Genomic DNA, 17,715 nt, shown 5'->3' on the forward strand with positions numbered 1-17,715 from the left:
AAATGCTCGAAGTATTTTCAGCGGTATATGGTTAGAAGACTTTTTCTAATTGCTCGGCAAAAACATTGGCTTTAGCCGAGGTACAGCTGTTAAGTTCCTAAGGCAGTTTTGAATTTTTTTGTTTTCATTAGTATTTAGTAAGGTCTTGAGTTCTGGGATAGCTTGATTTAATGTAGTTTTGTCTGCAAAAATTAATTCGTTAAGTTTAATGCGCCATTTCCTTGTCCAGATACAAATTTTGTTAATAGTAGATTTGAGCTTTTCACAAAGTCTACGTAGAATTACGACCTCGTAACCAATACATTTTTCTGAACTTGATTGTTGAATTCATCACGTTTTTTCTTTAATACACTGTTTTCATTGAAGTCATAACAAGTTATTATTATTATTACATCCATGAATGTAATGGGTGGTATGGTATGTACTGGTGTTACCGGATGATTACGCCCATCGAGCAACATCCATTCCCCCGGCCAGAGGCCCTCTTGCTGGATTATATTGCTCTTCGGGAGTAATCATCTTAATAACACCCTTGGTGTATCTTCTTCTTTTTGTGCCTATTCGTTTTGAATATTGGCGATCATTCTGGCTATAATTATTTTATTAACTGATGCTTTAAATAGATTAGTTGTTGTTGTGGATAACCATTTCCTCAGGTTTTTTAACCATGATATTCTTCTTCTCACAATTCCTCGCTTTCTGAAAACTTTGCCTTGAAGGATTATTTTCAGTAATCTGTATTTAGTGCCGTTTCTCATTATGTGTCCGAGATATTCTAACTTTCTCCTTTTAATCGTATACATCACTTCTCTTTCTTTTCCCATTCTTCGTAGGACAGTCTCGTTCGTTATCTTGTCCGTCCATGATATCCTTAGAATTCTTCTGTATAGCCACATCTCGAAGGCTATCAAGTTTTTTCTCCATCGTTTCAGTGAGTGTCAAGGATTCAACTCCGTAGTATAATATCGAGAAGATATAACATCGTAGGAGCCTTACTTTTATCTCCAGAATAAAGTCGTGGCTTTTAAGAAATTTGATCATGCTGTTGAATGCATTTTACTTCTTGCAAGTGATCCCATTGTTCGTTTACTATTGTTCTAATATACATAAACGGTTTTACTCGGTCCACTGGTGTATTCTTGATAAGCAGTTGGACGTCTCTAATTTTATTTTTGCTGATGACCATAAATTTAGTTTTTGATATGTTTACTCGTAGTCCAAATCTTTCACTTACTTCATTTACTTTGTTTATTAGTTGCTGTAAACTGTTTAAACTGTCTGAAAAATAACGGTGTCATCTGCATAACGGATGTTGTTTAGGCATTCTCCATTTAAAAAGATTCCATGTTCGCAATTTTCCAAGCCTTCACTAAGCACTTCCTCTGAATATAGGTTGAATAATATAGGTGAAAGTATACATCCTTGTCTAACGCCTCGTAGAATCTGAATCGCTTCCGTCGGTTCATCTCAAAGATGTGTTCTTATTATAGCTGATTGGTTCCAGTATAAATTTTGTATTATACGCCGGTCTTTATCATCTATTTGGGCTTTTGTTAGAACATTTATCATTTTTCGGTGTTGAACTGTGTCAAATGCTTTTTGGTAGTCCAAAAACCAGGTGTAGAGATCGCAAGTCATATCTCTGCATCTTTGGAATACCTGTAGACTAAACAGTGCATCTCTCGTACCTACGCCTTTCATGAATCCAAACTGTGTGTCTTGTATTCTCTCTTCGCATAACTTGTATATTCGCGACGTATAATTTTAAGAACAATTTTTAGTGTTATGGCTGATTAGACTTATTAGCCTATATTCTCCGAACTTTTTAGCTCCCTGTTTCTTTGGTAACGTAATAAATTCTGAAACTAGCCAATCTTTTGGAATATCGCCTGTGTCATAGATATTATTGAAGATTTTACATAGTATTCTTAAGGATTCATTATCAAGAAGTTTAAGAAATTCAGACTCCCTCTGGTCCTGGAGCTCTCCCTTCTTTTAGTGATATTATTGCTGCTCTTAGTTCTGCCACTAGTATAGGCGGTCCTGTTTCCGTAGGTATTGCGGACTGGTTCTCCCTCTCATCAAAAAATAAATTTCGTATGTAATTTTTCCAGATATCATCAATACTCTATTTGTCCACGATTACCTCTCCGTTGTCATTAACAAGTTTGCTTGTTAATGACATACATTTTTTCTCTAGTTCTTTCTGTTTGGCTTCTCTGATCTTTCTCTGTATATCTCGTTGTAATGTTTTATACATAGAGTTATTGTTTTTGTTTTTTCTACTTTCTTCCATCAGCTGCAGAATCTCTGTCGTCATCCATGTCTTATTCTTGCCTTCTTCGTTCTTCATAAAATTGTCTTTAATGTCGGCTATCGTTTTATTAAGGAATTCTATCCTCTCTTCTGTGCATTCCGTTATATTATCGATTTCTTTGAATTTACTATTTATTGTTTTGCTGACTATTTCTTTTACTTCGCTACATTTCAGTTTTCTTATGTCATGTTTTTTACAGTTTTTCCGCGTGTTTTCTTTAACTTGGACGCCCGCTAAAGGATTGCGGTCAGATTGAATATTACCGCCTGGGTAGGTTTTAACGCTGTTGAAACTATTTGGATATCTTTTGTTAACAAGTATATAGTCTATTTGGTTTCTTATAATAACGTCTTCTTCGATGTCTCTAGGTGATTTCCACGTATATAGGCGTCTGTGTGGTAATTTGTAAAATGTATTTTGCACGATTAAGTCATGTTCAGCTGCAAAGATACTCATTGGTACCCTTGGTGCATAAAAATAACTATTATTTTTCACTTGCATATTATTTGTCTATTTTAGCTTGGATACGGTTACCATAAACACACTTGTTATATCCTAGGGCATAATAAGCGGGCGTTATGGCCTATAACGCACTGTTGCATACGAAAAAAAAAGCAAATGTTGTAGAACGGAATTTTTAACAATTTTGAAAGGAGTAAATATTATAGAACTAACATTTTTTAACCTTAACAATCGTTATAAATATTGAAAGTACATTTTTTTTAATAACTGAATATCAATAAATGACATAAATCCATAACTGACTATAAAGTAAAGTTTTTGTAACCTTCTGGCTAAGGTCTAGTGTTAGGGTTTTCAGGTCGCGCAAGCGCCCCTAACGTGACTTAACGACTACTTTCGTAGCCGGGACCGACGGCTTTACGTGCCCTCGAAACACGGTGGCAGCTGAGTTAAATTAGAAATTGAAAATTTTGTCGGTGCCGGGATTCGAACCCGGGCCCTCCAGCTTGTTAAGCCAGTAGCATAGCCACTGAGCTACGGCTGTCATAACTGACTATAAATCCAATTGACAACTACATAATATAATCAACAAAGACAAAATATTGACAACTGTCATAGACTACTTCAAACAAGAAAAAAACGTCTCAATTTTAGTTTTTATATTATGTAAAGTAAAAAATAAAAGCTTGTATGTACCACCGGTGCTACCCGATGATTACGCGAGCAACATCCATCCCCCGGGCCAGAGTCCCTCTGGCTAGACTATATTGCTCTCTGAGCGTAATCATCTTAATAACACCCTTGGTGCTTAAATAACTATTATTAATAGCAGATTGGAATTTTTTGGTTAAGCTTTTACCGGATCCCACAGCCATGATCGTCATATGGTGACCAAAAGTGGCTATTTGCTGTACAATGTTGTTGGAATAAGAATAGGCCATCAGAAAATGTTAAAAGCATTGACAGAATGCCGAATAGACCATCGCTGCACTAACATAATCAAATATATCTACTAAAATGCCACAGCTAGCGTAAGACTATCTGAACAAGACACAAATAAATTCTGTATACAGCGAGTAGTACGGCAAGGAGACACCGTCTCTCCAAAGCTATTCACGACGCTTTTAGAACATACTTGTAAGAAGGCACACCTGAACTAGCATGGTATTAACATAAATGGAGAGAAGCTCAGTCATTTGAGATTTGCAGATGACATCGTCCTTATAGCCGATCGTATGGATGATGCAATAATAATGTTTGAAAAATTATAACACGCTTCTTTGGAGGTTGCACTAAAGATAATATGAACAAGACGCAAATAATCACTAATCTGGTGCTAAATCGAAATATTGCTGTTGATGGAAGGGATTACGTCCAGAATACATCGTATATTATACTACATATAAGCACTTAGGACATGAAATTCGGTTGGGCAGAGATAACCAGACATGTGAGCTCCCACGTCGCATAGGATTAGCCTGGGCAGCGTTTGATAAATTAAACTATGTATTTAAATCGGATCTACCCATATGCCTCAAAAGGAAAATCTTTAACCAATGTGTGTTACCGGTACTCACTTATGGAGCGGAATGGAATCATTAACACTCACAAAAAAGATAGTGATTAAGATTCGCGTGACTCAGAGGGCTATGGAGCGCCAGATTTTGGGTGTCTCTCTTAGAAACCGAATCCCAAACGAAGAAATACGTCGTAGAACAAAAACAACAGACTTCATCAAAAAAATCGCGTCTCTAAAATAGAATTGGGCAGGACACGTCGGATTATCAGATAACGACAAAACGTATTGTCGAGTAGAGACCAATACAAGAAGCAATACGGAGCAGAGAACACCCACCAACTAGATGAACTGACGACCTGAAGCGTGTTAGCAATAACTGGATGCAAGCCGCATAAGACAGAGACAGATGGAAAGAGCTGGGGGAGACCTATATCCAGCAGTGGACGCATATAGGTTGATGATGATGATGATCCGATATAAAACTGGCTCCCAAACACTGGCTTGTGTACTCACAGGTACCCAGTTCTGATTTGCTTCAGTTCCGAGTACAATTCTTTATGTTTTATACGAAAAGCACCTATTTTCTCTCTAATTTTCGAAACACTTGGTGCCACACCTAACTTATTTGTCATTTCATTCATCCATCTAAGAATTATTACGTCATAATGTATTAGTTATTTTTCTAATGTATTCGTTAAAATTTTATCAGAAAACTTACTACTCGCATCGTTCTATTTCATTAATCCATGATACCGATCCTAAATAACTACAACTATAAATTTTTACAATCATTTTATAATCCAAATTTACCATCTTGTTTGTTGTAGTAACTCCATCTTGAAATAAAAAATATTCTAAATACTCTAGTTTTATCATTATTACCCTCACAACATCGTAAAATTAAAGACAATTGTCGCTCTTTAATTTCATTTAAAAAACATTTTTATCTACATAAAAATATAGACTAGAATTAAGTAAATTAAATCTATTGCATTATACTAATTTAAGTTACTCAATAATAATCAATCGCAAGAATAAGGTCGCTGTGACATTGAACGGAGAAAAAAGAAAAAAATTCTCAATCGATTCGTTTCATTAAGAATATAAAAGAATGGGAAATATAGGAAATTAATTTTTGGTAGAAGCTCGAGTTTATGAACGGATTCGATAACAACTAATCATTACTTCGAATCCCTGATATTTTATTTTATATAAAGTCCTTTTTAAGGATATAAGTATTCTGCGGCTGTAATGTCTTTTCTTTTCGAGTAGTATATAATACCAACTTAAAAAGTACTTGAAAACAACTGGATGAGTTCGTTTGAGACTAAGTACTTTCAAACCTAAAGCAAATCACCACCGTTGTAATAGTAATAATTTTGTTTTTACTTTTTCTTTATAAATATATCATTTTGAAACCAGTTCGAATACGACTTTTTAGTATCAACGATATATATATATATATATATATATATATATATATATATATATATATATATATATATATTTATATATTTATATATTTATATATATATATATATATATATATATATATATATATATATATATATATATATATATATATATATATCGAGAAAAGGAGTACGACCGTCAATCCAATATAAATTAAGAGTGGTGGGTTTTTCGGTCAAAGTGGAGAAATAAAAGACAAAGAAGGTGGCTACTTCATCTATTTATTGAAGACGTTTCGCCTTCTATTCAGAAAGCATCATCAGTTCATCTAAAAAGAACAATATGAAAAACCAAACATCCATGGAAAAGTTATTATAAAAGTGTCTTAATGAATTAAGAGTGGTGGGTTTTTCGGTCAAAGTGGAGAAATAAAAGACAAAGAAGGTGGCTACTTCATCTATTTATTGAAGACGTTTCGCTTTCTATTCAGAAAGCATCATCAGTTCATCTAAAAAGAACAATATGAAAAACCAAACATCCATGGAAAAGTTATTATAAAAGTGTGTTACCTTAAAAAGATATGTAGCAGTCAAAGAGATTAAATGTGTAAAGAAGATTATGATAATGGACATTATAAGATTAAGTTGTGTAAACAATTAATTGGAACTGAATACAGTTTACAAATTAACTCAAACTTAGCACAGCAAAAGACATGTGGTAATTGTACATGTATATAAAAAATATGTAAAAAAACTTAGGTAAAAAACATTAATTTACAGAGAACCAAAAAGATCATACGATGCACTTCCAACAGTATATTATTAGTTAAATTTAAAGTTAAAGTTAAAATTAAGCTTGTGTCAGTGGCTCAATATTTATTAGAAAAAAATTATATACTGAAATTAAATTACTAGGTATAAGTCTTTTAAAATACTAGGTATATGCTAAAAATATATGATAGTATATTTTTTGGGTTTCAAATATATCATACTTAAATAACAATAAATATTTAATTATTTTATGTATGATTTTGATGTCACATCCTAAATGTTATTATTCCCTTATTATTATTTAAAATCTCTATTTCTGATTGGATATGTGAGGCAATTGGATTATTAGTATATAAACGTTTGATAGTGTGAAGTGAGCTTAGTGAATCGGTTATTATGAGAGACGGGGACTGTTTCGACTCTTTTATGTGGATAAGTGCTTGTAATATTGCAAACAACTCTGCAGTGTATGGCAAAGTAATGGGATTGAATTTAAATTTTAAGGATGTATTGGGTGTGAGGATGGCTGCACCAACACCATCTGAAGATTTGGATGCGTCAGTGTATACCTATCTTATAGCGATTTTTATGTTTCCATTTCTATTAAGAATGATTGTTTGATCAGGTCTGTTATAGTCTCACTTTTTTATATATACTAAGGTTAGTACTAATCTTGGGAATTTGTATTAACCAAGATGGAGATGTTGAGAAATTTGTTGGGAGAATTTCAGGAAATTCAAGATGTAGGTCATGAAGGTTTCTTCTAACTCTTTCTAAAATGGTGGATCTAGTCTTGTTGTAGAGAAAGTGTCTTAAAATCGATCTGTGAACGTATTCATATAAGTAGGTTGTTCTTTATTACTAGCTATTTAAGAAGTATATGAGAGAGAAAGATACTTGCATCGTAAACTTAGGCGTGGTTCTCCTGTTAAGCATTGTAAACTTTCAACTGGTCTTGTTCGAAACGCACCTGTAGCTATTCGTAAAGCTGTATTTTGAACAGTTTCTAAGGTTTTCAATACTGATACTTTGCTTGATGAATAAACTATCGCACCATAGTCGAGTTTGGATCTAACTAAAGATTTATATACATGTAATAGTGTATTTTGATCTGCTCCCCAGTTTTTGTTGGAAATAGTTTTCATAAAATTTAATCCTGCTTGGCATGACTTTTTAAGTTCTTTTGTATGTTTTTTCTAGGAGAGCTTTTGGTCGAAAACCATACCTAAAAATCTGATATTATTTGTAAAACGGAGGGTTTGATTATATAGCTTCAGATGTGGAGTTAGAGTGTTATGTTTTCGTGTGACTAAAATACATTTAGTTTTTGTCGGTTAAAATTCGTCTAGGTATTGATTCGACCAATTTTCTAGTAAACTCTGGGGAAATTGTTTCCCAACTTCAGTAATTTTTACTTTTAATTTATTTCTATTTGATATTGCGACACTATTTACTTTATTTTTTAATATCAACCACAAATTTTCAATAACATTCAAATCTGGTGACTGGGATGGTGTTTTACTGTCATTTCTTTAATTATAAAGCAACCAAGTACGAACCCGATATGACGTGTGTTTTTGATCGCTGTCCTGATAAAACCGGTAATTGTTATTAATACCTAATTTTTGAGCACTACCGGCGAAATGTTGCCTTAGTATATCCAAGTACATGTATTGGTTCATCTTCCCTTCAATAAAATGCATTTTACCTACTTCTGCAGATGACATATACCACCACATCATCACTTCACCTCCACCGTGCTTTACCGCAGCCTTTATATTTTTTAATTTTAATTCTTCATTCGGCTTTCTCCACACCGATATTTTTCCATCGGACCCAAACAAGTTTATTTTGGTTTCATCAGCTCTAAATTCACTCTACATCTGAAATTGTTTCTTCTAGACGATTTCTTTAAAGTCTACCAATAGATGACGTCACACTTAATCTTATATAATTTTCGCATTTTTTTCAATGCTATTTTCAATTCTTCCGGAATCTTTCTCCCTTTTAAGCAGTTGTTGATTATATCACATAGGATTTTTATTACCACTTGTGGTGAGTTTTTAAGAGACTCTATAAGTAAACTTTCAGGGCTAGGTACTTTCTTATTTTATATACCTTTTAATGCTTGTTTTAGTTTATCTTAGGCTAAACTGAGGCTCCGATCTTCGATCTCTTCGCATAATGGTAAGTTGTAACTCGTTAGTAGTATTCGATAGTAATATTCCGATATATATATATATATATATATATATATATATATATATATATATATCTTCTTCTTTTTGATCTATAATGTAATAATGAACGTTAGCCATAATAGTTATCTTTGTAGCAGCTTGGAATAGATCAGCGGATGTCTTGTGATGGCTCTCTCACAGGTATCGCAGTCAGGAAGTTCGTCTTCGCATATGGCAAATACATATTAAAAATGGCAAAACACTTAACCACGACAACATATATATGTTGAAGTAACGAAACTAATGGATAAGAAAATCTTGTGTGAACTTTAATAACAGCGTGCACATCCCTAGGGATTAGCTTAAGTCAACATTTGTTGCTATTCCTAAGAAACCAAATACCAAGAGTTGCGAAGAACACAGATTTATTAGTCTCATGGATCACATTCTTAAAGCATTTCTTAACATCAGAATATATATAAAATATGCGAAGAGAGTGAACAATCGCAGTTTGATTTTAAGGGTGGGATTGGTACCAGAAATGCACTCTATGTTATATGCAACTCCTGATGCAAAAGTGCAACGATCAGAGAAAAGATATATAAGTTTGTTTTATTGACTACAAAAAGGCTTTCAATAGTGTAGGCCATAGTCTTCTTATGCCCATTCTATATGGCACATGTGTCGACGAAAAAGTCAATGGTATTATTAAATCCCTCTATTGGAACCAGATGGTCGAACTTAAAATCAATAATTCGTTATCCACTGGGTATGAACAAATACTGAAAGCTGTTAGACATGGCTGTATATTTTGACCAATGCTTTTTAATATATACGTGAAACAAGATTCAAATTGCTCTAGGAAACATACAGCATGGAATTAGAGTAAATGGGACTATAACTAACAGTTTTCATTACGCGGACGACACAGCTATTCTAGCAGATAAGACCTGCAAGCGCTGGTTACAAGTATATACAGGAAATAAATACGGCTTGAAATACGGTGCAGAAATTTGGTTAATAAAATTAAAATTAATAAATAGAATTGAAGTATGCGAAATTTGGATTTTGAGAAGACTAATTAAAATACCGTGGATGAATTGAGTTACCAATAAGGAGGTATTGCGACGGGCTAAAGTAGGCCGAGAACTGTTAAGTGTGATGAAACAATGGAAGGTTTCTTATTTGGGACACGTCTTGCTTGAATCAAGGTACTCCCTCTTAAAACTTAGACTCACCGACAAGATTGAGGGTAGAAAAAGTCCCAGAAGAAAATTACATTTCTGGCTTAGAAATATATGAAACTGGTGTGATGTAGAAGATTCTGGGTCCATTTTCCGGCTAGCTGAGGACAGAAACTTTCGAATAGATGATTTAAACAGCAACTGAAACAAATTAGTCAAACTTTTCACGTCTGAATCAGAATCAATTGAACGATGTAACAGTTATTTTAGTATTTCTACTTCGTCAGCAGTTCGAGCTGATTCCGATTCAAACCAAAAAGTTTAACTAATGTCTCAGAAATCTTTCCCCTTTCAGTGGTTCGATCACAGTGGCGAGCACAGTGCTTTGGGGGCGAAGAACTAAACAATTAAATAAATTGTTTTCTGTCCTCTGGCCTGTCGCAAATTGTAAAAACTCTCATTATTTTTAAATTTGAAAAAATTGGTTGTGTCAAGAATTGTAGAAAATGCACGGATAGTGATGAAGATGAAAATCAACCAGCTTGTGCAATTAATGAAGAACGGGAACGGCATGAAACTGCCGTATTTAGTCTAGCTGAAATCAATTTTCCTTGTAACAGCGCCCTAATGTCAAGACAAACTGGTATTAGTGCTAGAACTGTACGAAATATTTAAAAAAAAAAACAAGTAATCGCTTTGTGAGGACATGACGAAGATTTCATGAAAAAAATCTTTTTACAGATGTCTTCTTTTTCTTTAACTGGCCATCACAATCCATCTGTTACCGTAGGGTACTCTATAGAAAATAAGCACATAAGTGTTCCTTACAAAACACAATACCGTCAAAAAGTCAATGTCTGGGCTGGTATTTTAAGTGACAACATAATTGAGTCAAAAGATGGAGACAAAAGTATTTTTGAACTATGTAAACAATTTTAATTCCTAGCTGAGCGCTTTAGGCTTACAAAGCCATGTTGAGAGCTATTGTCAAATATTAAAGTATCATACTTGTCCAGCTCACAATGCACGGTTGGTGCTAGATTTTTTAAACAATACGTTTCCAGATAGAGTAATTAGTACAACAGGTAGGTACCATAAAAATGCCACCTCGCTCTCCGGATCTTACACCTTTGGACTTTATCGTATTGAGTTATGTGAAACAACAAATTTACCGACATGGCATGAACGTGCCGGAAATTTAGACGAATTAAGTCAAAAAATCATTAAGTCGTTTCAAAACATAACAGTCTCAATAAATTGGAAGCATTTAAAATGTGGGCATATCGAAGAATGCTGAGAATTTCCTGTACAGACAAAATAATCAATGAAGAAGTACTAAGAAGAATAGAGAACAGCAGGGATATACTGGATACCATCAAAATAAGAAAGCCACAATATCTGGGTCATATAACACGTGACAGATATTAATTCCTAAAACTAATAATGCAGGGAAAGATTCAAACAAAGCGTAGCATAGGTAGAAGAAGAATGTCCTGGCTGAGAAACCTCAGAGAATGGGTTGGATGCAGGTCAACTAAACTCTTTCGGGCTGTAGTGTCAAAAGTTAGAATAGCAGTGATGATTGCCAACCTTCGTCGCGGAGATGGCACGTAAAGAAGAAAGCATAACACCCGAAATGTTGTCGAACACCCGAAGGCAATTATACAGGCTAGTAGTAGATTGGGCTAATGATTTGCCAAACATGGTGAACTTTTTGAAAATTGAATTTTAAATAGTTTTAATTAAAATTATAAAATTGTTATTTTTTAGAATAAATAATTGTTTTAATTTATTCCGTTAAGAATCTATTATGTTATTTTTTATGAATTGATATTAAAAAACTGTTGGTTTAATATAAGATAGGAACCTGCTTTTAAATCTTGTAATCAACTTACGGCAACAATGTATAGACAAGACTGCCCATGGTGCTTACTGGTCTATCACAGACATGTGGTTACATGTTATTCTCTTGGACATACAAGTCTATATAATATTTTTTCTCAGTTCGTTGCGTTGTCTTAATGCCCTATAAGGTAAAACTACTTATTAATGGGCTATACAAATTCGTGACGTAAATCTGGCTTATTAAAAAAATTTAAAATATTTTGTAAATACGCTTAAGTTGGTAAAACTTAATACTGCGGTGCGTGTGCATCCTAGCAAGAAATTTATTAGGCCATTTTTTATGTATAAATGGTGGGGTGCCATGTTCTAGCTTTTGTTTTAATCAAGCGACGCAATCAGTTGGAGAGTGGTCGTCAATCCTTAGTGTTTTAGGTAAGCATTGAGAAATTCATTGTTTACAATATTTGCTTGCAAATTATTACAGAAAATATTTTTTCAGCTACATGCAGTATTTTGTTCATTAGAAATGGTTAATAGTTTAGTTTTTGGGCCAAAACAAAGTAGAATTTACAGAAATAGATTAGGCCGGTATTAGGACACAATTTTAGTAGCTAATAGCCCCCAATGGGTCGTAATTAAGAATGTAAGCGTGTTTTTTTTAATTCAACTTTTTGTTCTTTAATATCAAAAATTATTAAAAATGTAATATATTCTTAAAAAAAAAACATTACCAAAAACGTACTATCAAATTCCGCCCCTTCTTTTTTTCTGTAAACCAAAAAAGGAAGTTTACAACTGTGTGTGTGTTTACAATTATTCACATTTGATTTTTTTTTCTAGAATCATGGTCAGAACTAAAACGCCTAAGCCAATGCAAAAAAATATTCACATATGAAAAGTGGCATGTCTGCCTATAAAGCATCCAAAATGTATGGTATACCAAAAACTACATTGAAAAATGTGAATGCAAAACAGTTCATGATTTCTGAACCTATTTTGAAAATCAATATCCCATAAATTCTGCTGAACCCTATTTTGTCACTCCTCCAAAATTTCTAATGCCATTTAAAAATGCATTTTATTTCCCCAGAAAAATAGCTCAAACGTTCAAAAGAAAGGCTACAAAAAAATTAACACCTGTAGTAACGATTTTTGATGATTTCATGTAGTACGAGAGGAGAGTAGAAGTTGAAAAAAATAAAAAGGAAGCAAGGAAAAACCAAAACCTTAATGAAATGAAATTTTAAACAAAAATGTTGGTTCTGGCAGAAAAACAGGTGAAAGAACTAGAAAGCCGAAAACTAACAATTCTAGGGATTATAAGGTCGCGACATATTATCGTGCACGTATAGTTTCCGGCACGTAGCGTTTCCACTCCAGCAATCAGACTGCTCGTTCACATTTTCATACATAGAAGGTTTCAGTTTGGTTCGGTGAAGATATGATCTCGCTTTTCTCGACAAAAATTATGTGCAATTGCTCGTCTACTTAACGATGAAGAATGAAAAACTTTGTTAAAAAGAAGGTTTGAAGTACATCCAATGCTAAGAGAAAGGAAGAAGGAAGGTGAATACTGGACTTTATACAGAGAATTAATTGATGACGATGAAAAATATTATGGATATTTTAGACTGAATAGGAATCAGTTTAAATATGTTTTAAATTTAATTACACCTTCAGTTAAAAAACAAAATACTACATTTAACGAAGCCATACATATCAAACCAAAAAGTATTTTTAAAAAGAAGAGGTATCACTTCCGTACAAAAGTCCTAATTGTTTATCACTTCCGTAATTAATTGTCACAAAGCAATAAAAAAACATGCATAAATGACAAAATAGCCTCGAAAATTATTTTTTTAAATATTCTGTATCAAAATCGCGAACAGATACCTAAATAAACAACAAGGGGAAAACGACGGATATCTAATTCTTACCAACCGGTTACGACTCGTTACGTAGCCTTCGGAATTAGTAAAATATTGTTTTCGAATATACTGAACGGAAACGTTAAGTGTCCGAAACGCTACGTTCCGGACAGTGTGAGTTGTTCATATTTAAAACCATTTAAATTATATTTTTCGGAAACTAAACGCTATGTGCTGGAAACGCAACGTGCATGATAATATGCCACTACCTTTAGAGGTAGGCCACTACGAGCTAGGTCACTACGTCATTGTAGTTTACGAGTAGAAACATTTTCCAGGCGTAGTAGAAGAAATAACAGAAGATAAATTCAAAATCAAGCTATGAAAAAAATAGGATATCACTGTAGATGACCAGAGACAGATTATAATATTTGGTATGATTCAGAGGAAATTGTTTGTTTAATTGCAACATCGCCTCAGTACTTTAATAAAAGGGGTCTTTTTTCTGTACCTGATATAAATAATTTGTAGGTCTTTCATAGCTCTCTATGCGCTCATGCAATAAATGAAAAAAAAAATACTGTTGCTAAGTATTTTATGAAAGTATTTTTTGTTGTTTTTTTTTCTTTCAAAATGTATTACGTATGTACATCTTTTTATTGTATTTAGTTTTTCTATGCCTCTTCTATACAAAAATTATGTTTTTATGCTTCTGTATTTTTTATACCTACTTTGAAAATGTTAAAATAGATATTTACAAAAAATTGTGAATACAGTTTAAAACAAAAAAAAGATAATCCTTTTAATATACAGGCGGGACTTAAAACACCATTAGTCCGGAATTACCACTAATTTTTCAACATAGTCCGAAATTAAAGTTTTTTGCATTTTAGTGAAAACAATTTTTTTTGGCAAATAAAAAACACATTTTTTATCTTTTTATTAATTATTTTGATAAGCTAACATCAAGCTATTAAATATACTTTAAATCCATTTTGTCCATTATTTCGTTTCCTTAATATTTACGTCTAAAGTCAATCTGTTTATTTCGATCGTCTTTTTGTACATATTTAACATATCGTTTTTAATCTGCAGCTCTTCTGTTTTTAGGTATTTATTTTTATACAACTTTTTTACTATATGTACTTACATTTTGACTTCTTTATTGATCTTGTTGTATTACCGAAATTTTTGTTTTTCTGTTTTCGTCTTCTGTCCCTTACTCTTAATATTTTGTGGATAACTCATTGTTATTTACGTTTATTAATCATTTTGATATTTTTTATTATTTTCTTTATTATGATTATGATCTGTCTCAAGAGGACATCGATATTATATTTTTGTTCTCTTTTCTGAAAATTGTCTTCAAATTATTTCTATAAGAAGGATCTCTCCTCTTAGCATGGTCAAGTACCCGACCTGGTACTGATAACCAGAAGTGATTTTCAAATTGAATCACATATATTTCGCTTGATAGCGACCTGTGAAGCCCTATACGTTCTAATACCAAAGCAACGTGTTAGTTTTTCTGTTCATAATGCATATAATTAAATTCATATACTCTATACAGGCTATGAATGATGCATTTTGTTGTTATATACTTATATATTTTAGAAAACATCTATTAAAATGGAAGAAATATTCTCCAGTTACACCAGATTGACAACCGTAATTCCAGCCAAATATAACTGGGCAGCTTTTGACGTGCTCTTAGTAATAACCATATGTACATCTTTAATATGGTTTCTGCAAATTATTTGGAGCAGAAGAAGACTTTATAAATGCTCAATGGAAATGCCTGGACCACCAGGTTTACCAATCTTTGGATCGTTTATGTACTTCCTGGGAGACAGTTATGGTAAGAATTTGATGTCGATTTATATAATGGTCTCTCTTAAATGTTATTTTTCAGAAATATTTCAAAATATCTCCAAACTGTTTGAGACTTACCCAGGAGTATTTAGAGTATGGCTCGGGCCCAGACTGTTCTACGCCGTTTCAGACCCAAAATATTTTGAAATATTATTCAACAAATGTCTGGCAAAGGAACGACTGAACTACAAGGCAGATTTTGTAGTTGGAAAAGGGCTGTTTACTGCCGAACGTAAGTATGGAATAATGTGGATTGATGTGGATACGCATGAAAGAATTCAACCAAATCCAAAATGAAATATATAATTATTCTTTTTTTTTCAATTTATTTAACAATATATTAATTTAAATTGATTTAATAATAAATTATGTAATAATTACAATTAAATAAAATTTAAAAATAACACAGTGCTGCAATTAAAAAAAAAATGATCGGTGACTGTGAAGTGAAAGGTGTTTTAGAACTCGTTTGCGTGTTCGTTCTCAATCTGCCATCGAATTTTCCCTATCACGTACAGATTTTTCACAAATCGCCATCTAACTTTTGTACGAAAAGACAGGTCTGCTATAGTGGCGATGCTGAATAAATGAAAATATTAAGATGAAGAAAATTAAAGCATCATTGGTTACAAGTTAAAAGCTGACTCTATTTTAATTTTCTATAACCATTACGTAAATTAATATAATGTTTACTTGCCATTCAGTCAAAAGAAACTTTATCTCTCTTAAGTTTCTAGATGTAGATTCTTCTGGATTAGTCTCTCTTGAGGTTCCCGAGGTACCCATAGTAGTATTAGTAGTATTTCACCTGCCCTGATAATGTTGTTTCATTAATTTAGTATCTTGATGAAATCTCCCACCCTGTTCTTCGCTGTCGTCTACCAAATTATTGGAGAAATAGTTTAATTGTGAGTGAAGAAAATGAAGTTTTACACTCATAAGACAACCTAGGTTATGGAAACTAACAAGTCAGTTACTTCTTCTTTGTAATTGGGATTTTTTGGTTTTCAAGAAGCTCTTCTATCTATTTTTTTCCGTTAGTATCCATGCATTTTTCAAAGTCAGTGTAAATCATTAGTTGACGAATTTGTTTTTTTTTTTAATGGCCTTGGCATAGCCAATTGACCAGACTATTTTGTTGACCTGACACAGAACAACAATCAGAGTTCGAGTTAGTATTAAATGTAAGTTAAAAGTAAATTAAGGAATTGACTTGTTTTGACTGTGCTTTTTTTTGTGATTTTTATTTTTTTTATTTTTATTTTTATTTATTATTTTGTTTTTATTATTTTTTTAATATTTCCTTATATCACTTTTTGATATTGTATGTAATATGTATATATATTTTTTATTTTGTTTTGGTCATCTTTTATAATAATTTGTTTTAAATATTTTTTTTTATTTAGTTATTTTTTTATATTTTTTCGTATTAAAAGGTCTATTACATGATTGGTGTGTTCGCAAATTGCTTACAAGTTTGACGAATTTGAGAACCTATAAAACTTCCAGCTTTTATTTTCTCAGAACTTATCTTAGGAAACATCTTAACAAAATACTAGAAACATGGTTTTTCCTTATTTCACGCTTTTAAGAAATGGTTCATTTATCCCAGTTTTATATGTAGAGGTGCAAGCAGAACATGTTTGGGGTGGTTTAATAATAAACTGTTTATGACATTCTTTGACCTTGGTGCCAACTAAGTTCTTGTTTTCCAAGATTTCTGGTCTATACTGATTGGACTTATCTCTGCTATACCGTTCACGAAGAAAACAAGGGAATTTAGTAAATCCACTTTGCAAACTTAGGAGAATACCGATGATTTTAAAATCTCCACAATTACACAGTTATTTTCCTCGTATTCAAATTTTTTCCAAGAGAATTTTCATATTTTTGTATATTTCTTTTAAAATTTAAATTTTAAATTCAAAAATAATACATCATTGATTGAATGCTATTACAGAAAACCATTACATCTCTTTCTTGAAAGTAAGGAGCAAATTCTCGTTTACGATGACTATACCAAGAAAAAGTGGCACTCTTTGTAAGGAGATTGTTTTATTTTAATCTGGATGCTTTTATCAGCATCTGCAGAAGTTCTATCTAAATCATTTAATTCTTCTTGAGTAAAAAGTTTAGGTGAGCAATCTTCATCAGGTTCATATGCATCATCACATACGCTGTTCTCATTTTCACTACTTTTACAGTCAGAGTCATCACTAACATCTTTTAGAACAGTAGGAGGGGCAGGAACAGGTATAGTGTCGATATGAGCTACTGGTCTAATA

General features: G+C 32.7%; 1 protein-coding gene across 2 annotated transcripts in view; it reads left to right on the top strand.

Moving 5' to 3' along the window:
- LOC140435731 (cytochrome P450 4C1-like) overlaps nucleotides 1-17,715 on the top strand; it is a 65,488-nt gene that overhangs the window by 11,682 nt on the left and 36,091 nt on the right. For both annotated transcript variants that reach the window (XM_072524451.1, XM_072524452.1), the window contains exons 2-3: nucleotides 15,173-15,416; nucleotides 15,471-15,662. In XM_072524451.1, coding sequence (XP_072380552.1) covers nucleotides 15,188-15,416; nucleotides 15,471-15,662 — 421 coding nt within the window. In that variant the 5' untranslated portion in view covers nucleotides 15,173-15,187. The remainder of the gene's footprint in view (nucleotides 1-15,172; nucleotides 15,417-15,470; nucleotides 15,663-17,715) is intronic.

This window comes from Diabrotica undecimpunctata, chromosome 3 (genome assembly GCF_040954645.1).
Source record: "Diabrotica undecimpunctata isolate CICGRU chromosome 3, icDiaUnde3, whole genome shotgun sequence".
In the NCBI taxonomy this organism is placed as follows: Eukaryota; Metazoa; Arthropoda; class Insecta; order Coleoptera; family Chrysomelidae; genus Diabrotica; species Diabrotica undecimpunctata.